This window comes from Synchiropus splendidus, chromosome 1, assembly GCF_027744825.2.
Source record: "Synchiropus splendidus isolate RoL2022-P1 chromosome 1, RoL_Sspl_1.0, whole genome shotgun sequence".
In the NCBI taxonomy this organism is placed as follows: Eukaryota; Metazoa; Chordata; class Actinopteri; order Syngnathiformes; family Callionymidae; genus Synchiropus; species Synchiropus splendidus.
In genome coordinates this window covers 2322437-2345740 of record NC_071334.1, presented here as the reverse complement: position 1 = coordinate 2345740, position 23304 = coordinate 2322437, and the positions used below count along the sequence as shown (strand labels likewise).

The 23304-nt window shown below is 50.4% G+C and overlaps 2 protein-coding genes across 2 annotated transcripts; one reads left to right on the top strand and one right to left on the bottom strand.

The window, feature by feature from the left end:
• Window positions 1-2458: 2458 nt before the first annotated feature.
• Window positions 2459-5654, top strand: atpaf1 (ATP synthase mitochondrial F1 complex assembly factor 1). The gene is made up of 9 exons (XM_053854414.1): window positions 2459-2689; window positions 2998-3106; window positions 3217-3276; window positions 3342-3404; window positions 4328-4378; window positions 4451-4498; window positions 4561-4656; window positions 4740-4847; window positions 5196-5654. The coding sequence occupies exons 1-9, from the start codon at window positions 2475-2477 to the stop codon at window positions 5364-5366; spliced, it is 921 nt and encodes a 306-aa protein (XP_053710389.1). The 5' UTR covers window positions 2459-2474; the 3' UTR covers window positions 5367-5654.
• Window positions 5655-6021: 367 nt separating this feature from the next.
• rhpn1 (rhophilin, Rho GTPase binding protein 1) lies at window positions 6022-18443 on the bottom strand. The gene is made up of 16 exons (XM_053853487.1): window positions 18240-18443; window positions 18061-18160; window positions 14942-15057; window positions 13250-13378; window positions 12005-12080; window positions 11779-11856; window positions 11587-11711; window positions 11098-11264; window positions 10840-11027; window positions 10615-10771; window positions 9680-9805; window positions 9414-9608; window positions 8602-8678; window positions 8381-8527; window positions 8151-8303; window positions 6022-8017 (listed from the first exon to the last, which is right to left on the bottom strand). Exons 1-16 carry the CDS (start codon window positions 18257-18259, stop codon window positions 7808-7810), a joined length of 2064 nt encoding a protein of 687 aa, XP_053709462.1. The 5' UTR covers window positions 18260-18443; the 3' UTR covers window positions 6022-7807.
• Between the last annotated feature and the right edge of the window lie 4861 nt (window positions 18444-23304).

Here is a 23304-nt window from a genome sequence, read left to right as displayed (position 1 = left end):
TTGGTCGGACTCCTGCTGCTTAAGAGGGTGATCACATTAAAAGTTCATGAGTTCCTCTCATCTGGAAACCACTGCACCTGATGTGTGTGTGTGAGAGAGAGAGCTTGCACGTGCATGGGTGTGTGTGTGTGTGTGAAGCTCAGGACTCATAAAGTGTGACTGTGAGATAGACACATCCAGTAACTGCTCCTCGAACCACGTTTCTTAAACCAGAGGAACATTCTCGTCCACGAGCGCATGCTGGGACTCCCCCACCAGACAGAAGTGTGTGTGTGTGGAGCCAAACAATAGGAGTCTTTTTCTTCTTTGTCAGGAGGTCAGAGGTGAGACCAACTGAATGAGTTCTGACATCAGCGGAAACCAAGCCCGACTACACACACAGGTAGATACACCTGTCACCAGAGCGATCACTAGCACGAGGAGCACCTCCTGTGTGTGTGTGTCGTGAGGCGGAGCCTCCACCAGGGGAGAGGACCAGACTGGAAACAGACGAGTGATGATCTCTGGTTCCTGGGGTCCAACAGAACTGAAGGACGAGTCCCGCGTGTAGACGAGGATCACTGACCAGACAACTTCTCTGGTGATCACTATCATCTCTGTGGAGGACAGTGGACAGTTCTGGTGTTTGGTGCTGGAAGACTGTCTCCGTGTCTTCAGACCCGCATCAGGTTGGGCGAGCCAGACGTTGATCACCATCTAGTGAGGTCAGTGCTGCCATCAGGGTGATGTGGTTTGGAGCACCCGGAGTAGAGAGCAGCTCCCATTACCTGTGGAGGAAGTGGACATGTCCCATCAGTCTCCAGCCTCAGCAGACCTGCAGCTAGTAAGTATCGACTCTTGTTTGCTCTTCGTGTTAATGGTGTCGCCAAGCTTCTGCAAATGCGTGGCTGTTGAGCATCTGAGTTGTGCTCTCTGTTTATCCTCGAGGACCAGGCCATGCTCGCACCAGGAGACTCTTGACTCACCATGAAACAGAGGACACAGACCGAGTCAGCTGCTGCCCACTCCAACACTCTGGCTTCACTGAAGGGGGAGGGAGGATCCAGCCCCTGTTCTCAGCAAAGGGAGGGGCGCCGCCAAACACACACACGTCGAACCAAGAATGATTTATTTATTTGTCACTGAAAAATGAAGAAAACAGTGTCTGCGCTGCTGTGGAGCAGCTGGTGACTCTCAGAACACTCCGCAGCAAATGTGACGGAGTGTTTGTGTTTACTCACCGACTCATTTATTTATTTGTTCTCTGGCCGCCCTGAATTATGCAACAGTCTCCTCGGTCTGCTTCAATAAAAGAAATACCACGTGTCCGGCAAACAGAGAGCTTTGTGTCGCTCCATCATTCATGATAAAAGCCTCCATCAAATAAACACTGGGCCGGCCCACAACACAGCCTGCGCGGATCACGTGACACTTTGTTTGTTTGTTTCCATTAGCATTGTTGTGACTCTTGTTTATTTACTCACTACAGTGGTGCCTCGGTTTTCGAACGTCTCGGAATTCGAACAAAAATTTTGAGATTTTTTTGCTTCAGATTTCAAACGAAAATCCAAAACTCAAACGCCCCCGAAAAAACATAACGTTCAGCTGACCCACGAGGCGCTTTGTTATTGTGTATAACGCAGCCTCTGTATGCAGACGTGTCCCGTTAGCTCCATTTACTGACTGTTTTTTCTTCATGTTGAGGTGTAAAACCTTTCCTGTCTCCACACTGGACCGTGGTAGAGTGTCACAGGGGAGGTGCTGGAGCGCTCACTCCAGGGTTTGATGTCCTGTTGTGGGCTGGAGCTGGGACAGGGATGAGGCCAGTCTGGGACAGAGCGTGACTTGGTTTATGACTTGGTCACAGCCAAACTGCACAGAAGCGCACATTCAGAGCTGGACACGCACCGGGCACCTCTTCACTTCTGGAGAGACCTCACTCACTCGGCAACCCCTCCCACATGCAGCGGCCACACACATAGAGGAACAGCCACCTGCAGCAGACTCTCTACATTCACTCCTACAAAAGACTGTTTTAAGGCTTGGAATGCATTATTGCTTTTTCCATTCATTGTAATGGGAAAAATCGATTCAGATTTCGAACAAATCACTTCTCGAACAGCTGTCTGGAACGGACTGTGGTCGAGAACCGAGGTACCACTGTATATTTTCTCGAAAAACTCCTCTTGAACAGTGATTTATTTAGCCTTTGAATGTGTCACTTGTTTCATTTGAACCACACAGTTTGACTCCCTGATTTCCTTATTTATGATTGAAATCGCAACGCATAAAAACACTGACATCTAGCGGCCAGTCTGTGTAATAACAAGTCAGAAGCGCTCTAAAAACACCGCTCTTTTAGAGCGCTTCTGACTTGAGTTCAAATATTCTTTGGAGCTTAAATCCACTTAAAACAGAAAGAGCTCGCACTGTTCGCTCTCGCCCACTCCCGCGGAACTGAAATCTCCTCGCCGTTGCGGGTCGGACCATTTTCGATGTGGCTCCAGAGCGATGGCAACATGGCGGCCGCTCTGCTGCAGATGTCATGTTTGTATCGCGGGATGTTAGCGGTCAGAGCGGCCGGGATTCGACCGCTCATTCCCGGCCTGGTCCCGTCACACTTCCGGGCCTTCTCTGTCCGAAAGGAGCCGGAGCTGGAGGAGAATCCGTATTACAGCAAATATCAGGAGAAGATCCAGAAGCTGCGGAGGTCAGTCAGTCACGCCTGCCTCGCCACCTGAACAGACATGAGTCGTCAGATTATTTTGTGTTTGTGTTATTTTTAACCTTAAATGCGTATTCGTCCATCAGAAATGAGTCGACCCTTTAGTTGTGCGACTCCCTCCAAGAATCGTATCGTTAAGTTTGTATGAACTTCACAGTATGTGGTGTTTATTAATGGTTTATTATGAATGTTGCAACAACATTTCTGTGTGTGTCTCTACTTTTATGAGGACCAGTAAATGTCCTGATCCTCGTATGACATGACAATGAATCGGATCCTGCTTTTGATTCCAGCTCCAAACCTCAGGAGTTTAAAGCACGGGTGGACAAGCGTCATGAGGCGAAGAAGGAAGTCCTGGGCTCCTCCGGACAGGCCGAGTTCATCAGGCTGGTGGAGGAGGAGGTGATGGAGACATGGCTTTTTTTTACTCTGTCTCCCAGTCAGAGGTTTCACCTGTGTCTCCCTGAGAAGCGGGGCCGCGGTCAGGAAGTGATGCCGTTTGTTTTCTGCAGCTGGAGAAGAGAGACAAGATGGCGGCCAGCGGGGTAGAAAGTGGCTTCACCAAAAACAAGGTAGAAGGTTGATGGAACCATGACTGAAGGATAGTGATTTCAAACATGATGGTGATCTTCCTCAGACGCTGGGTTCCATCCTCAACATGGAGATGATCCAGGACAAGAGTGGAGATGAGATCGCTGAGGTGAGAACCCACATCCTCTTCCTCCCCGGCTCCCGTTTGGTTTGTGGTCTGGAGACGAAAGAAGACAGGACCATGGGCAGGTGAAAGGACGGCGTTTAAAACGGCTGCGCATGGATGGACAGATCTGGAAGCGAAACAAGTGAAGCGGTATAAATGATTGAAGGGAGCAAAAGATGGTCTGTGATGATGGAGGGATGATGATGGGAGGACAGGAACGCAGATGGTAAAAAATGCAGAGATGGATGGACGCTGGTTCGACTGAAGGAGAGTATGGCGGGGTTTAAGAAAAGGAGGAACATTGACCCGTGTGATGGATCTACTGGAGGCAAAGCTAGACAGGAGATGAACTGATAAAAGAAGATGCCGTAAGGAAGAGGAGAACTAGTGCTGGATGGGTGAACGCAACAAGTATTAAGGGATACAAACAAAGAAAGGAGTGCAGATGAAGGAAAGATGAGCGGATGGATGAATAAATGAAGCCACGGATGGAAGATGAGTGAAGGGGAAGAAAGATGGAAGGAACTGTGAGTTTGAGTAGATAGGTGACGTGAATGAATGAATTCCACGATGGACTGACAATGAATGATCGGCCTCATGATGGATGGATGAAGTATGAGTGATATGTGTGTGGAGGGCAGGATGACAAGCTGACGGACGGACGGATGGATGGATGGATGAAGTATGAGTGATATGTGTGTGGAGGGCAGGATGACAAGCTGACGGATGGATGGAAGTTCGAAAATGAAATGTATAAAATGAATGGTGAACAGAGAGTTGGATGAATGAGATGCTGAACAAAGGGTGGTCGATGGGATGACAACTAAAAAGGAATGAATCAATGGATGAGTGGACTGGCAGAGATTGCTGGATGAAAGGAGGCGGGGCTTCAGAAGCTGGCCTAACCTCTCTCTGCTCCTCCTCAGCTGTGGATGAAATATTACTCCACCAAAGACACCGTCAGCGCCGTCATCCCGGTCAGTTCAGTCCCTCCTCACCTGTCAGTCATCTGAGTCCCATTGACTGCGCGTCTCTCAACCCTCTCACAGGCGCAGACGTATGACATCATCTCTGGCCGCGCGGCGTCCTGCCCCATGGTGCGTCGCTCACACCGGGCACAGTGGTCGCAGTTGCCGTGGTAACACTCATGTCCTTCCAGTTCCTGTTCGCGGTGCCTCAGAAGGAGGGCTACGAGTTCTACGTGGGTCAGTGGTCCGGGCACGAGCTCCACTTCACCTCCCTCATCAACATCCAGGTCAGCAGCTTTGGTCAGTCAGCTTCTCCTCACGCTTTCACCTGACACTGCCTTTCCTGCTTTGTCTTTTCCGAAACGTCCAGACCCGGGGTGAGAACGCCCCGAGTCAGCTCATCCTCTACCACTACCCCGAGCTCAAGGACTCCAAGAACGTGGTCCTCATGACGGCCGAGCTGGACCCCAAGTTTGTCGTAAGTCTGACTCGCTAATCTTTGGACCGTGGCATGGAGGGCAACCAGCAGGGGGCGCTCAAACATGCTGCAAAGAAGGATAGGAGAGAGGCTAGATCAGGGGTGGAGTAAAACATTTTTTTACTCCACCCCTCATGCAGTGCCCTTGTGGTTGCTAAAAGGTTGGTGACCCCTGGGTTAGATGTCAGAAAGGGGCGAGAAGATGGAGGGACTGAAGAGTAAAACAGGAATAAATGAGTGGAAGGGAAAGGGAGGGAAGAGTGATGAATGAGTGAGGGATGGACGCGGTGACTAAATGAAGCCTCTGGCAGTGAGCCAAGATACATGATGGCGTGATGCTGTTCCCAGACCGTCCACCAGGCGCAGTGTTTGGCCAACCAGGTGCAGCTGTTCTACGGGACGCAGCGGCAGGAGACGTTCCGGCTGGTGGAGACGTTCAACCACAGTCCGGCTGACTTCAAGCATATGTCGGTGATCGCCGAGCTGGAGCAAAGCGGTCTGGGGGGCGCTGCCCCGTAGACCTGGACCAGGAGCGCTTTTATTGTTTTGTTGAAGTGTGAAGGGACACTTGTTAGCAGGGAAATACATTTCATGCTATTGAATTTGTAACCCGAATGATGGAGACGTTTGTGCGGTGAGGTAAAGACCAGGGTCTCTGGACTATCGATCTGTCGTCATCTGGCCGGAACTCTTTGGGGGCTTTTTTCTGGCGGACTTTGGCCCGGCAGAACAGGACGTCCTGGATCTATGTGGTCCTGTAGATGACCATGGAATTAAAAGGCTGTGGAACAGTTTCTGTTTACTGTCTCAATATGTTCATGGTCAGTTTCCATCTGGATCTGTGGTCCGCAGAAAGTCCTGATCCACCGTCACAGGTTCGAGTGGCACTCTGTCACAGGAGCTGAGTCTCACTGTGATGCCAGTCTAGTTTGTCTCCGGTGGTGGTCTGACAAATGTCCTTCATTGGACTCTCATCTGTATCGTGTTTGCAGAAGATTCATTTTGGACCTTAAGAATCGCCACTTGCCAGAAAACAAGCTGTCGGATAGCAACCTTTGAAGCATGTGGTGATGTCGACTCAGGGGACCTTTTTTTTTTTTTTTTTTTTTTTTTTTTTGCTGCAATTTTGAATAGTAATCTTCAGGGGCCACAAAAAATGATGGCTTTTTTTGGCCTTGAGTTTGACGCACAACTACTTGTGTACGATGAAAGTGAGCCATCTAAAGAGGAGACTGTCGGAGCCCGGTTGGTGCTGATCCTGCCCCTCACCTGATGAATCTGTAGAGCCAAAAGAATGATGCAGAGCAGTCTTTCCTGTCGACTCCTCCTGTCCCCAGGAGCAAAATGGAAAAATCCAGTGAGACCTGAGTTCATGGGCCCTCTGGAGTAGCGCCCTCTGTTGTGAATTTGATGGATCCATCTCAGCTGGCGTTGCTCCAAAAACTGCATTTGGTGGGTTTGGTCAGAGGTTCTGGAAATCAGGGAAGAAAGTCCCATGTCCTCTCTGGAATAGATTTTTAATTCAGGTTCATTTGAACTCAAATGCATCTCTCTGGAGGGTCGGCGGCACCTTGGAGGTCCGGTTTCCACCTCCAGGGGTTCTCTGGTGACATCGAACAACGACTGAAGTTGGTTCAGAAGGCCCCTCGGGAGGCGCATCCAGACTCTTCACAGAGTCCTTTCCTCTCAGTCGATGTCAGCAAAACAGCTACAGCTGTCATGTTCAGTTTTTTTATTGTGTTTTACATGAAAAACTGTGCAAATTCCTCACATGATCAAACAGTTATCTTCCAGAAATATTCACATTTACTCAGAGCCGCACCGCTGCACTCCATCAGTGACGACCTTCAGAAGTCATTTCACCCATGTGAAGTCACCTTTCATCGTGACCCAACTTTTTCACGTTTTTACTGAAATGTGTTGACTTTCCTTTTGTGTCGTGGGGGGAGCAACAGGAGCAAAGAGACCCTGTGAGACATGGCTGCAGTACCTCACCAGGGAGGCTTCTCTCGGAGGAGCACAGGTTCTACTCTAAGTCTCACCTGGTTGACTAAGCCGCGCTGCGCTGTGGAGGAAAGTCAGGTCATTCGCTGATCCTCCTCAGCGGAGCCATGGTTCACTGTGGTCGGTGTGGTGCGACCGATCTTCAGCCCCGCCTGGTTCGCCAGGCTGCGACGGTTTTAAGAGCTGCCGAATCCTAGCTTGGCCCTCACCCAGATTTGAACCAGGGACCCTCTTGCTTTCTGAACGGTTGGACATTAAACGCAACAGTCTGGTCTCCTCTGCTCTGCTGCGCCCGTCAGTACAAACATCGTACATGAAACCACTCGGGCAACAAGGGACGGGGATATCGGCGTGTTCCACTCCTGCTGGACGACAATATCTTCACGTCACAAAAGTTACCTTGTGTTCGGTAAATCGGATTTCCACCAGCCTCTCTCGCCCACATGGCTTCCAGAGTCAATGTCCGCTACGTCTCTAAACAACGCAAGTGGGATGCACATTCACACTTGATTTCACAGCGTGGAAGTTGGTTATTGCAACATTAATGAGCTCCTCTTATGATCAATGTAGTTCACACAGTGCTTGGCTACAGCTGCTGAAGTGCTTTTAAGCAAGTCTAGTAAAGTGGTGTTGACACATGGAACGAGAGCGTTGCACCTCAAAACGCGAGCGCACTTCCAAACATTTGCTACATGGCCACAGGCAGCTTCAATTCACAAGCAGTTCTAAAATGGAACACTGGAGGGCGATACCTGTTTCTACCACTAGGTGTCACTGTCCTCAACTCTGCCCTGTCCTTATCAGGGCACGTCCGTTCACACCGAATTTGGCTGCTTCAGGATGAAGAATACTTGAATGTAGGCGGAGTCAAGAAGCTCCAGCACTCATAGAGGTGCGCCCCCTACCTTCGCTCCGGGTCACCGTCCGAATCCCTGAGTTGGGCTCCAGTCCCCCGCTCAGTACATGGCCTCTGTGTCTCTCAGGCTTCCGAACGACAAACTGAAAGTGCCCCCGAGTCTCTTGGTGACCGCGGCTCCTTCCTGCTTCTTCTTCCGGTTCCAGTTGAGTAAGGAGGCGGAGCTCTGGCCTTTGGCGCCGCCCACCAACCGCTGACGGCTGTTTTCTTTGTCGCTGCTCTGCGACAGTATGGCGGCCCGTCGGTCTGTCTGAGGGCAGGCATGAAAGGGTCTGGATGAATGGTGATGAATGACCTTCTTATTTCTAGCTGCATTTCAGAAACTTTGCTTCTACTCGAGTAACATCTTGCAGTACGGTGGCAACAGCCCCGCCCCCACACACCTGCGATTCGTGCGAGTGCAGAGTCACCACGCTGAGCTCCACCGCTCTGTCGCCGGAGCTCTTGAGCATGTTGACCACCTCACTGTGTTTGGCCCATTTACAGTCATGGCCGTCCACCGCTACGATGTAGTCGCCTTCCCGTAGCCCCGCCTCCTGGAAACACAGCGCAGGAAATGAACAAAGAAATACGCGGCCCTCAGCTCTCGACTGTGATTAAGCTCATCTCGTACCGCTGCACATCCCCCCGGCACGACTCCCGCGACCAGGACTGGAGAGTCTCCCCTCAGGGTCAGGCCCAGTCCGCCGTCCTTCCTCTGCAGCCCGATGAGACGGACTGGACCCCAGCGAGCCCGAGCGCAGAACACTGACAGAGGCCCCTGAGAGACACAGTTCCGGAGGTTGACAGAATCCTCATCCCCAGTCGCGGATTTGTTGTCGAGCAGTTGCTCACCAGTCTCTGGAAGATCTCTGTGACTTGGACCGTGGAGAAGTTTATGGGAGTGATTTCTGGTTTCTGGTGAGTTTTAGCTGCCAACAAAGGGAGACACAGTTTTGGCCTGACATGGTCGTGAAACCTGCCTTTTTATTGGTACCCAACCTCAGCAAGGGGAGACCCCCGCGGCGGACCCGGGATCAGCCAAGAGAATAGATCAAATTGATCTCACAGAAAATTTCCTGAGGTATCTGAACCTCAGGGGAAGGATGGAGAGAACTGTTGCCAGGATTTCGCAGGGACTGGCTGACGGTATGGGATGAAGCATGTTCAGAGCGATAGTAATGAGGCTGTGATATGAACTGAGACATGCAGTTTCCTGGCTGAACATATGGTATCCATGACCTTAGAGGCTGCTGTATGCCAAATGATAAACTAATACTAGTGTGCAGAAACTGCTGGGTGTCATGATTCGGCTCAGCTTCTTGTTCATCTTGCTAGTTTCCATCCTGTTTCGTTTTCTTTATTGACTCCCATCTTTATGCAAGTCGGCGCGCGCGCGGCACGAGGAGAACACCAGCAGGCTGAGCTTCACTCCGGCAGCGTGGCACCCTGACATGTCGCGTCTCCACACTCCGTGGTCTCGTTCATTTCTACGCTGTCTTGGGCAGCTGCTGTGCTGAACTCACCTGGCATCACCAGCGTTCTGACTTGAGTGATGTCAGCGGTGCTTCATTTTCTGTAGCCACGTGCCACATTTTCATCCAGTGCACGTTGCATTTCAGTACTGCGGCACTCAAGTCACGTCGCTCACACGCTCTGCTACTCACACTGTATCTCCGGAGCCTCCGCAGTTTCGTCAAAGTCGTCCTCCCGGTCCAGCTCGGAGTACTTCTCCAGCGAGCGTTTGTGTGTGAGGGACAGCACGTCCTGCAGGATGTCCATCTTCCTCAGGATCTTGCAGAGACCATGGACCCTCATGGCCTCCTCGTGTCGGATGACCGCGCGCCGCAGGTGAGCTTTGCCTTCACAGCCGCAGAACTCAGTGAGGTGTTCGGGGGGGTTGGTGGACTGTTCCGGGCCTGGAGAAACTCACCAAATTTCCTCCGTTTCTCTGGGTCGCTCAGCACGTGGCTGAGTGGCGGCCCCGCAGGAGAGCTGATGTAGAACTGCAGGAAGGCTTTCTCCGCTTCCTCGTCACAGTCGCCTCCGTCGTCTGGCACTGAGACACAACCATTCAGTCAAATATGCCAACCCTGTCACCCACGGCAACAAATGATCCCGTAGCTACAAGCCAGGTGCCTTAAAAGCTGCTGCGACACCACTGAACAGTTAACACTTTGTTTGCAGAAAACGCTGAGTATTTCAAGAGCAAATAAGACACACACAAAATAAATGAATAAATAAGTGATGATAAAATAAGTCTGTCTTTTTTATGACCATGTTCTGTGAGTAGTTTTCCGGCTGACAGCATGTAGTGAGCGCTGGTTATGTTGTTCCGGAGCTCCTCACAAGGGCGGAGCCTGACAGAGGTTTGGATAGGCGGAGTCTAAAGTGCGTAAAGGCGTGTGTGAGCGGCTCATTCAAACAGCAACTGCTGCTCTGTACCACAGTGTCGGGATGTAGAGGCTCAGAAACAGCCTGGAGAGAGATGGATCTGGAGGTCGGCCATGTTGGTTTACGTCTGCCCTGTATAGCGTTCTGGTGACGCTGCACTAGTCACTACCGCTATTCCACATTTCCATCATGGGAATTTGGACATTTAGGATTCAGGATCCTTCAGGTCCGAATTGCGACCCTTGGCAATTAGAGATTTGTGTGGCGTCGCACACGACTTCATCTCAGCAAGGAGGGAGGGGATATGATGGCGCACATGCCGCATAGAGGGGCGGAGCGACAGGACACTAGAGTGATGGGTGAAATTGGCGGGAAAGTTGCGACCGAGATGAGCATTTTCGTCTGAGCCAAGGTCATAATGAAGAGCCTGTCATCACCAGGCATGAACCCTCACTCTCTCTCGGTGAGACTTACACGTGTGGTCGCAGAGCGCCACGGCAGCGTAGTAGTGCGACAGAGCGCGGAAGTGTTCCGACTTGACCTGGACCATGGACGCCCACGAAAACGGCACGTAGTCCTTCATCAGCGGCTGCGACATGGTCTGCTGCACCAGCAGGTAGACGTCCGACACCTGCCGGAGACACTTGCTGAGGTCATCACGGTCACCCGACCCAGGCTCCCGAGGAGTGCGTCACTCACCCGCGCGGCCTCCTGAGCCAGCCGCAGCTGCGAGGTGAAGCAGGTGTCCTGCGTGGTGAGTGTGACACGCTCGAACACGCACTCCTGCACCTGAGCCACCATCAGACGCACCAGCATGCACAGCGAGGGGCTGCTCATGTCCAGGCTCGGAGCGTTGGAGAAGTTCTCCTTCAGGTAGTTGAAGGCACCTGAAGGGAGGAACAGCTGTAAGACGCACAAGATCCAAACAGCTTTATCGCTACGGAACCAAATCCACACCTGCCGCCCGCTGAAAGGCGTCTATCGCCCGGTCGATGCCGGCGGCGGCGGAGCGATCCTGCCTGGCTCCGATCTGCGTGTACAACGCTCCGATGTTGAACAGCACGCTGCCTTTCTCAAACGCCAGCGCCCGCTGACTGGATGGGACGCCGGTCAGAGAGTCGTACCTGGGAGATGAGGGAAACATTGAGAGCGGGTGCCACACAGTAAAGACGCACTGGAGCACAAAGATCTTTCAGTTTAGATGCCACTTCTCTTGCTGCAGTGTAAGATATAGTCAGGGACATGGAGCAGACAGTTCACCCATGGATCCTTGGATGTTAGAAAGGGCAAACATGGGATGACATCATGGTCACACTCTGCCATGACTCCATGCCATGACTGCCTGCACTGAACTCGTGCGGACACGACAGCCTTCGGCTGAACAGGACCTCGCATCAAGACGCTGTCAGGAGACTTCAAATGCTTCTCAAACTGAAGGTGGCCTACCAGTGGAAGTGGACTCCCAGGTTCCGGTGCGGCGGACAGAAGCGCTGGTCCAGGTAGTACAGCTGGTTGTAGTACTCCATGAGCAACTCCAGGCCCGTCTGGTTCCGGCTGGGTGTTCTCATGGCCTGAACCCAAACAGAGAGTTTAGCAGCCACGAACCTACGTCAGTCTTCATGAAGAGGATGAAGGCACCTGTCTGAGCTCCATCAGCTCCTTGATCTCCTTGTCGTAGAGGGAACTGTCCTCTCCGTAGTGCTCGCACACAAAGTCCTGGCCACACAGATGACTTTTCAGTCAAACTTCCCCCACGATAGCAACTGTTTCAGCTGCTGCAACATGACATTGCCGTTCTGACGAGAGGACCTCATGACGCATCGTCACGACAACCCTCCCATCACCGGCACGAGAGCGTCTTCACCTGAATCGGCACCGTGAAGTCCACTTCTTTGGTTTCCTTTAGGCCCAGTGGGATCATGGGAACATTGACAGCTTCACTGTGAACACAAATCCACACGGTGACTCGGCTGCATGTTCGGCCATCTGCTCGTCTCTCAATCCCGTCGCAGCAGCTAAAGCCCAGCGTTAACCTGCCGCCCCCTCCCCCCACTCACCCACCCACACCACGGTGTCACTAACAGGACGGTGATCAGGGGTATTATCGCCCTCAGGACCCCACCCCCCGGCTCTAACTGCAGTGCATTACTGTAAATGCACCAGCACCCCCTCGATCAGGACCCCACAGGCCACCCGCTCCCAAGTCAGGACCGGGCGCCACGTCTATCTGGACCTCACTGATGGCATGACAATTAGGACCCCACCACAGACTCATCACAACGTTTTGATCGGTGTCGGTTCATTTGTTTGTCGACAGCAGAACTGAAGACCTGGCACTGGATTTTCAGGACATTTCCAGGTCCAGGTAGACACAGGCTGACCTAGAAGTCAGTCTGGATTTAGGAAGGTTTTGAAGGCTTGACTCTGGAATGTCACTGAGCTAACAAAACAGGACCTTATTGATGATTCAACCGCGTTTTTCAGGTGGTGGGAGCACGTGTTGAATCTCAGGAAACTGGGGAAATGCCACTGGTGGTGTACTGGTTAACAGCCCGTGCCTTCATGCAAGCAGCACAAGTTTGAATCCCAGCTGGGAACCTGGTTTTCACCTTCACAATCCTTGAATGACAGTGAAGTGGAGTCATGAAGTGACTCTTTATGAATACACATGAGTGCAGACGTGAGGTGCAGGAACACCTCCTGCGTAACCACAGTCAGAGCTGGGTCAAAGAACCAACATCAGCACAGCTCTAGACCACACGCCGACCCTTGATCACAACGATGGAGTTAGTCAGCTGAACCTGCTCACGTGTCCTTGCTACGCATATGACTCAAGTTCTTGTTGGATAAGAACCGTTAGCCTAAAAAGCTTGTGTTCATGATCGTCGGCTCCGTTGATCAGGTTTCTGAACGTATCCGTGATGCCTTCATGTGTTTTTTTTGTTGACTGTTGTCATCCCAGTATATTTTAAAGGGATGGTGCATCGATAAAGAGGGAATTATAGGAGGAGGAAAACTGAAAGAGCCGCTGCCACACGGCTTTACGGCTCAAAATGTCCGGGCCCTCGCTCACAGCTGGTCCGTGGGACGGGACTCAACGCGCCCACACCTGTCGGTCTGGTAGACCTCCATGTTGCTGTTGAGCTCCTCCAGTTCCTCCTTGAGCAGCTGCAGGTTGGAGTTGACGAAGCTGAGCTCCAGAGCCACGGTCTCCTTCACCTTGTTGTTGGTGGTCGCCCTGCAAACAGACAGAAGCCTGAGATGGTGAGTTTCTGGTGCCTCCGGTGGAGCTTTAAGAGGACAAGGCTTCATGTTTCATGACTGTAGCACTTCACATCCGTTGATGGACACGAGTGGGTGTCCATTCCATTCAGTCGTGACCAGTGGATGTCCTCGCAAAGCAAAAGTCGCCTCTCCTCATTCGTCATCTCATTTTGAATGACATGCCACGAGGTGCAGGTGAGTGATGAAGTTCAAATGAATTCAACATTCGCCTGTGCATTGATCTCACACTCTGACACGCACAAACACGCACACACTAACAAGGATCAAGCCTCGGCAATCTGATTAGTCAGCTTTAAATCAGCTGCCTGATATCCCCTTCAAAACACACCCCCTCGCACGCACAACATGCCGCTGCCATTCAGGAACTGTGTGTGTGTGGACTGAAACAATACAAACACTATCGAGGCTAAAAGCACATTCACCAATCACAGGTCACAGAGGGGTTACAGCCCCTCGGTCCCGCGCCAGCTCTGCCACCCACGCAACACTGGAAAAGAAAGTGAAACATGTCTAGCGGTGGAATGGACTCGGAGCAGAAAAGAGGGGAGGCGATAGGGGAGCATGAAAACTGTGTCAGACAAACAAGCGGGAGGTGGTGACGGCGCGGGGGGTTGAGCTTTCAGGAAATCTCTGCATGGGAGCGGGACGGGAGTCGGACACAAAGCCAGCTGATTACAGGCCGGTGGGCTGCGCGGGGGTCCTCTTTGTCTGTGTGACCCGCCGTCCCATCAGGGAGGGCCAGGAGCACTTGTTTTACTTCCCATAAACTGAGTCATCAGCTTTGAGCCGGAGGCCGCGCAGCTTGTGTGGGAGAGGAGACAGAAAACACTGCTCCTGCTGATTTATCACAAGACACGTCAGGGTTTGAGGAGGAGCTCAGGGACCAGGGATCAGGTCTGATCTGTTCGGTTTGCATCTCAGACCAGCCGGTCAGCATTGAGCTCAAAGGGATGGTAGTGCTCTGGAACTCCAGATGCTCATTCAAAACACCACCAAAACGCCATCATCTGTTCCTTCTTGTTTCATTGAAGTAGTTTTTGAGTAATTCTGACAGGCAGATGCCCAGGCATGCGGTGGCAGACAAACAGCGAGGCACACAGCTATAAAACTGGGTGTTGGAGGAGTGAGCCTGTCTAGGAGGAGGCTGATCTTTGACCTTTTCCCATCAGATGACACAGCCAGAAGATACGACGGTGGAGAGCCGACAAAGAGCAACCGCTCAAAAGCTTTGCTCCGGCTTGTTCAGAGGCAAACAGCAAGAAACAATAGCGGGTGAGGCAAGAGATTCATCTAAACACACGCTAAGAGGGTATGGCTTCAGAGCTTCAGGTCCTCACACTGGTCTTTGTTTCAAAGGCAGTGTCTCATCAGCAGATGGTCCAGAACTAGTGTCAGAAGTTAGAAGTTAGGTTTGGAATTGGGTGGTCCTTGGAGGTCCATCACCACAAGTCATTTGTTAGAATTCTGTCCGGCTGCAGTGGGACTCCAGCAGCCGGACAGATCCCAGCGATCTCACCTGAACAGGTTCTCTGCCCCGGCTCTCATGCGCATCTCTTTGTTGATCTGCTGGTTGATTCGAGCGCGGCGGTGCTGGAGTTTACTGCGCTGAGTCTGAGCAAAAGGATCGCACCCCTGAAGAGACAAGAAAGAATTGATTCAGACTTGGGCCACGGCATTATGACCGCAAGTCTGCAGGGTCTCACTCTTGTGCAGCACCAACATGTGAAACTAGTGGGAAACATCCTCGCTTTATATGATGGAAGGGTGAAGGCCCTCAGCTGGATGTTACCCACGATGACAAGCGACAATCCCAGCCGCCTTGCTACAAGCATGTTGAGCTGCGTTAGTGCCTTCCAGCTAGGAACCACAAGGCCAGAATCAACAGGTTCAGGAAGCTTCCTCCAGACATCTCTCAAGTTTGGCCTCCGCGCTCCGAATTAGTCAAGACGTTTGCTCGAGGATTTCAATTTGGGAGCAGCAGGAAGCCAGCGGTGTGGGGTGCGTTGGAGCGTGACAATGATTTGGGAAAGGCAGATCAGGACAGTGTGAGACGACTGGAAGCTAAAGATGGAAGTAATCTGGAGAGACGCAGCAGGAGGTGAAGCTGATCAGCAGGACCGGCCTCTAAATGAAGCCATGGATAATCTGAAGATGATTCCTGCTTTTGTTTGCAAAATAAAACGCTGCCCCGGCATGTACAGTAGGTCTGTCAGCTGGGTGAGGAGGTGGAGAGCTCCAGAAGCTTCCATTTGATTTTAACCGTGGGTAAAGGAAGAAAAGCTTCTGGGTGCAGGAAGGCAGATGCTCAAGGGAAGTTTGATTTTAGTCCGGATGAATCCTTTCTGTGTGGTCGAGAATAAAGTCTAGTCTCACAGGTGACTCGGAGAATCCCATCGGAAAAACCTGGTCCGGACTGACCCAGGAAATCCATATTAACTAGCAGACTGTATTTGCAGTCAAAGAAGGACATGGTTGGCTCCTTTACCAAAGACATCCAACCCCTCAAACGCAGCCCAACACCACCAACAATGAATGTCTCCCGCAGTGGAGAACCAGCCCGAGTTTATCACCGGCGGGGACCGTGGAGGCTTCTCATGAGCCTCACATCTCAGAGACCACAGAGCAGAGAAAGAGAGACGACATGAATCCACAATCAAATATCTGAGAGACGACTCCCTCGTGGGGATCTTCTGCGAGGCCTGATCTTTCAACACCCGTGGAAGGCCGAGTTCTGGCCGCGGAAATACATACAAGTTTATACAAGTTTCCGTGTTGTTGCCTCTCACCCAATAAAGGGTGTTTGTTTAGCATGTGGACTTGGCAGGTAATCCCTCCAGTGCTTGTGAGGATTAAGCTCCTGGACCAGTCCTGATCGCGACACTACAGCGAAACCCTGAGCTGCCCGTTTTCTCCCCTGATTCACGCGAGCTCCTGACAGTGGCAGCCAGGTCATACAGGTCTTGTACAGGCTGCTATCTCAGGTCTTTTTGTCCCTCGTTGTTGTGCTAAAACATAGGTCCTCAGTCACCTTACTTGATGTCTCTCCAGGTTCCTCTGCAATAACCCTGCTGAACTGGTGTATTCACTGAACCACGGAGTGGTTATTGTGTTCATAACGTCAGAGACTGTGTCCTTCATTTTGGGGTTAAATTGTGTATGTGTGAGTAGGAGGGAGCGCGCCAGCGAGTTCCGACAGGTTTCCTGTCAGCTAGTGCTGTGCAAATATGTCCACCAAGCACCAAATCAGTTGCCATTGTCGTGATGTGATGCTTCTTTTTTCATTCCTTCATTGTGAACCTTTGTCCTCAGTCCAACCCTGTCCCTCCTCTCCACGTGTCCAAGACCTTGTCCTTTCTAGTCACTCCCAGCAACCCTCATTACCTTCATCCCTAACTCTCCTAACTCTGAGTCATGGGTCTCACGGCCGTACTGTCTACTGTCCGATGAAGCTCGTCTCTCACTCTTGCTGCTGCTCTAATGTCACAGTCCTCTCCACCCAGCCTGCACGCTCCTCTTCACCTCCGTCCCTCGCTCTGGATGTCTCACCCCAAACACTGCTCTCAGTTCCTCATCATCACTCTCCCTCCTTTGCTCACACGTATCTCCAGTCTCTTCTCCTCAGACCACTATATCATCCGCATACATCATGGACACCTTTTCAAACCCTCTGTCCATCACCAAAGAAACAAGAAGAGACTCTGTAGCTATAACTCAAACGTGCGCATTGTAATGTAACAGGTGTGTAACGGTACACATACATGGACCAGACCGTTTCAGTACAAGGCCAGTGGTCCATCTGTTCCCTCACTGTTTGCCAAGCAGAAGCACACAACAGATGAATCGGAAGATCCCTGGTGATGTGTCCTCTGTGTCGAGACTTGTAGCGAGTAATTCCGGCAGGTGTTGTTGTGCAGCAAAGTGTGCGACAGAGTTAACAATTGACGCCTCACAAACATACTGCGCAGTTGATTTCCAGGCGAAAGTACACGACAGAAGTCCCCCATTTTAACCAGTGGCTCTCTGTAGGGATCTTTTTAGTTAGGTTAGAACCATCCTCCCCACAGTGTGTCTGTTCACTGGGACAGATGTGCGACGTCAATGCTGCATCACTTGGGCGATGAGACACATAAACTGATGGTGAGCATCATAGAAATCTCACCTTCATCTCAACATCACTTGAGATCTCGAACCTGTTGAGATGTGGCGCACAACTAAACCTTTTTCTTCCACACCTTAACTACCATTTCTTTATTGTAGTGGAATTTATTTTGTGATTTTCCTTCTCTATTTTTTGGTTTTGTTTGAATCATTTAGAACTTTTCATTCAGAAATAAACCTGTCGATTCTGCATGTTGCAAGAAACAGAATGTTCATTACCAAACCAAACTTCAAAACCGAGAGCTGTAGTTTACTCTGCTGTGGAGTGCTGCCTTCACTGGACTGTTGCGGTGATCCCACGCAGTTTTGGAGGGTTTATGACCCCTGTGTTTTAGGAATTGTGAGGAAGAATATCGCAACACGAGTCTAGAACGGTGTTTTTGCTTGTGGCATTACTCGGACGTCGTAAAACACGCAAGTAAGTGACGCCAATATATCGACATGTATCGCACGTAGGAGTCCAGGGCTCCGTCTCACCTTTCGGATGCTCCCGCTGTGGCTGCTACCCTCCTCGGTGGGCAACGTTAGCGGCATCTCATCGTCCGAATCCCCGTCTGGAGGAGACATCTCGCCTCCTCTGAGGACACGACGCAACTTGGATCAGTAGTTTTCCACGAGGCTAACTCAAACGTGGGCGCAGGCAGCGGAGCACTTGCCTGCTCGGCGCTTCCTCCATGGACAAGTCAAAACACCGGGAAAACTCGCCCCTGCTCACATCACGGCCGCTTCTTGTAACATGTCCAGCCCGCCACGAGCCCCGCCTGCGACAGGAAAGGCAAACGATAAACACTAAAGTGGTTGAAAAGTGGAAAAACGGCGAGTCATCTCGGAGCGGATCCTCGGACCTGTTGTCTGGCCGAGTGCAGCTGCCAGGCTTATTCTCGGGGGCGGGGCAGCGTTCGCTTGCAGCCAATCAGTATGCTGAAATGTACATTGACGGTACTCAGAACGAATCATCGTAAAGATTAGGAGCAACCGACAGCAGTTGACATCCAATCACAAGGAACCTTAAGCGTCCCCCTCGAGCTCGAGCCGTTGCCTGGGAAACGCCAGGGCAGTGGTTTCGAAGAATCGATTCACAACATTTATCGAGTTATTTCATGCGCGCAATGGTGAGGGACGGATGTTAATATCCTCTCCATCTGCCAGAAAAGAGTCACTAAAACAATTGCGCTGGATTTAAAGCACGGGAGTGAGCCATGGCCTCCTCACTGGAATGAGGCAAGTTCGACCGTTAATATGATGGTGTGAGATCATCACAATAAAGTCTGTCGATGTGTCATTTTCACGTGCGGAACTCGAGTTCGATCGACGAACAAAAATAGAGATTGACTGAAAAGAAGATGTTTTTTTTTTTACTGAGCTACTAACCAAATATCTGACGAATATAATGCTCATTAAAAGAAGTTTAAATTAGCTATATTCTCAATATTCTCTTCCGAATCACACAATGCAAATGCCAATACCATATTAGACCGCTAGATAGCAGCATTTCACCGTAACGTAATGGCATTTATTTTATTTGAGATGCTTCAGAAAAATAAAAAAATATATATTTTTTTAAGTGTTGAATAAACGATGACATAATGACATAAGCACTTTATTACGCAATATTATTTTCATATTTTTTTGTGTTGAAATGAGACAACTTCAGTGACCATTTCAATAATAGTTTTGGGGGAAAAGAAAAACGCTCAGGTATTTTATACCAAGGCTAAGAAGAAAACCAGATGTCGTCCTCTTCATCCTTGTTGGTGCTCTTCCTTTAACAGCTGCTTAACGCCAGAGTGCGCTAGAACACCCAAATGAACTCGCTTTCCCGCTCTAAGACACTACCTGCCTCATCAGGATAAATAGCTGGTTCTGTCCTCATAAGTCCGCTCCTATCAGCAAGGGTGAGGAGACTGTCTACAGGGCTGTGGTGGAGGACTTTGTTTCTTGGTGTGAGCTGAACCACCTGCAGCTCAATGTGGCGAAGTCCAAAGACCTTGTGGTGAACCTAAGGAGGACCAAGTCTCCTGTGACCCCATCCGGGTTTCCATCCGGGGGGTCAATGTGGATATGGTCGAGGATGATAAATATCTTGGGGTCATAGACAATAAACTGGACTGGGCTGGGAACACAGAGGTCCGTTACAAAAAGGGTCGGAGTCGTCGCTACTTTTTGAGGAGGCTCAGGTCCTTCAATGCCTTCAGGACAATGCTGAGGATGTTTTATGAGTCGGTGGTGTCCTGCACAATTCTGTTCGCTGTGGTTTGCTGGGGCTGCAGATTAACGGTGGCGGACACTAACAGACTCATCCGCAAAGCTGGTGATATGGTGGGAGTGAAACTGGACTCCTAGGAGACGGTTATGGAGAGAAGGATGCTCCTGAAACTAAGGAGCATCCTGGATAACATCACCCGTCCGCTCCTGGTCCAATACAGTAGCACATGGACCAACAGACTGAGACTTCTCATCTGAAAGACCGAGCGCCACAGGAGCTTCTTTCTTCCTGTGGCAATAAAAACATACAATTCATCCCTGAAAAAAATACAATGAAGGGTTTTTTTGGCTCATTTTCTGTTCTTGAACTGCATTCGTTGCACACTGTTTTCTAAGCTCTTTTGTATCATTTTTTTGGCACTTTGTAATATTATTTCTTTTCAGTTTATTGTGATATGTTGTGTACAGAGCATGTTACAAACACAATTTCTGATTCTGATGAAAAGGAAAATGAAGTCAGGATGACTTCCATGAAAGTGGTGGTATGCTTGTGCATTAAGGAGAAAACCAGCACCTTGTATGTGGTCATTTACCACAGTGATGCTAAGCTAAAACGGAGCCATTAAAATGCTATTATTGCAGTGAACTCTGACCAGCCGTGACCCTCAGCACTGTATCAAACAAGCCTGCGGGGACGCTGTGCAAGATCCAGCCAGAGAGGACAGAGGAGGTCACGCCGGGTCCAGCAGCAGATTCACTGTCTTCGTGGCCCACGATGGTCGTCCTCTGTCTGTCCATCCATCCATTCATCCATCATCACTCATCCATCAATCCATCTGTCCATAAATGCATAGATCCACCCATCCATCTATCATATGTCCATGAATCCATCTGTAGATTCAGTCATCCGTCCGTCAATCCATCAGTCCATGAATCATCCATTTATAGATCAACTATCCATCCATGCATACATCCATCATTCAATTCATCCACCACTTTAATCCACCGATGCATTCATCCATGTGACCATACCTACCAAGTTGTATTCAAGACAGACTGCAATTTTCACACGCTGTGACGCAAGTGCACATCAACCTCAGCCCACTACTTGTTATCAGTTGAGGTGAGCGAGGGGAGGGATGTTGGACATTTACCACACATGTGTCAGTCAGGATCTATGATTCATGCGGCTCCCTGAACACTGGAGTCTTTTGTATGTTACACTAAAGCTTCTCAAACTCAAGGTCCGTGAGCCTCATTTGGCCACACTGTCCGCCTTCTCTGTGATTTCAGGCTGGCTATAAGACGCACTTCCATCAGTCCCACAACACACTGCAACAGAACTCTGTATTGCTTTTGTCCTCGATGTGATTGACAGCTCCTTCTTGCGTGTCGTGATGAGAGACTCTCTTCACAATTCACTCTTGTTTAGAAAAGTGTCACACCAACACAAGACACACAACGAGAACCACATCTAGAGAAAATGTAGCCACTTAATGACTCGTGCCCTCTGGGGTCCCACAAAGTTGCATCCTGTGCAGCGGGTCGCCTTCACGCCGGCGTCATGTTTAAATCCACTGGTCAATGGGCTGTTTGGTTCCTGTTGCGGGGTTCACCGTACTGGGCCAGTTAAGTTCCACTGTGAGTCTCTGGAGGTCGATGAAGCTGCTGCGGGTTAAAGTCGACGGCGACCTCCTCTGTCCGTGTGGAGCTCAGACAGCTTTTGTGGTTGAAGTTCACGGTGTTGGCGATGCAGTTGACCTCCATGGTGTTCTGGCCGGTGACATGTCCGGTGGGGAGTGACCAGCCTGAGGGAGGAGCCAGACGTTATTTCACTCACGAAAAACAACAACAGTCAGTAAAAGAGTGGAATAAACAGACTGGTCTGCGTGAGAGGAGAACAAGCAGGGAGCGTTCTGACAAGAACAAACTCGAAGTTGAGGTTCATCTGATGCGGCTCTGTCGGAGCCACCGTGGCATTAAATTGTTTCTGGGGACGTCGTCTGGTGCGACGTCGTGTCTCACCACAGCGAGTTTCAGAAGGGGGACACATCAATCACTCTCCTGTCAGGCTGACAGATGTGCCAGTGGAAAACAGACGAGAATCCTCAAACGAGAGCAGAGCTGCTGACTCGGAACTCTCCAAGCTTCTCTCAATGATCATGTTGAGGAAGAGGAAGAAGAGGAGGATGATGAGAAGCAAAAGGAGGTGGACGAAAGGAGGAGGAGGAGGAGGAAGGATGATGAGAAGCAGGAGGAGGTTGTGGAGAAGAAGGAAGAGGAGGAAGAAAAAGGATGATGAGAAGTAGGAGAAGGAGGAAGACGAAGGATGATGAGGAGGAGGAGGAAGGATGATGAGAAGCAGGAGGCGGTGGAGGAGGAGGAGGAGGAGAGGAGGAGGAAGAGGAAGAATGATTAGAACCAGGAGGAGGTTGTGGAGAAGAAGGAGGAGGAGGAAGGATGATGAGAAGCAGGAGAAGGAGGAAGAGGAGAAGGAGGAGGAGGAGGAAGAGGAAGGATGATGAGAACCAGGAGGAGGTTGTGGAGAAGAAGGAAGAGGAGGAAGGATGATGAGAAGCAGGAGAAGGAGGAAGAGGAGGAGGAGGAAGAGGAAGGATGATGAGAACCAGGAGGAGGTTGTGGAGAAGAAGGAAGAGGAGGAAGAATGATGAGAAGCAAAAGGAGGTAGACGAAAGGAGGAGGAGGAGGAAAAGGAGGAAGGATGATGAGAAGTAGGAGAAGGAGGAAGAGGAGAAGGATGATGAGAACCAGGAGGAGGTTGTGGAGAAGAAGGAGGAGGAGGAAGAAAGAGGATGATGAGAAGCAGGAGAAGGAGGAAGAGGAGAAGGAGGAGGAGGAGGAGGAGGAAGAGGAAGGATGATGAGAACCAGGAGGAGGTTGTGGAGAAGAAGGAAGAGGAGGAAGAAAAAGGATGATGAGAAGCAAAAGGAGGTAGACGAAAGGAGGAGGAGGAGGAAAAGGAGGAAGGATGATGAGAAGCAGGAGGAGGTTGTGGAGAAGAAGGAGGAGGAGGAAGAAAGAGGATGATGAGAAGTAGGAGAAGGAGGAAGAGGAGAAGGATGATGAGAACCAGGAGGAGGTTGTGGAGAAGATGGAGGAGGAGGAAGGATGATGAGAAGCAAAAGGAGGTAGATGAAAGGAGGAGGAGGAGGAAAAGGAGGAAGGATGATGAGAAGCAGAAGGCGGTGGAGGAGAAGAAGGAGGAGGAGGAAGAAAAAGGATGATGAGACGTAGGAGCAGAAGGATGCGGTGGAGGAAGAGGAAGAGGAGGATCAGTCCTTATCCTGGAATTAATATAAAAAATTTAACTCAATAAAGTAACTACACTTGCATTTCTCCTCAATTTTAACATGGCATTTTTATTTTGGTCATTTCTTCTGTTTTTGTTTCCCATTTTTGTTCACATTTAAATATTTTATCTAATTTAAAACAACTAAAATAATCTCAGTTAAGTAAAAGCACAGATAGTATAAGTAAATATGTCTACATTCTAAA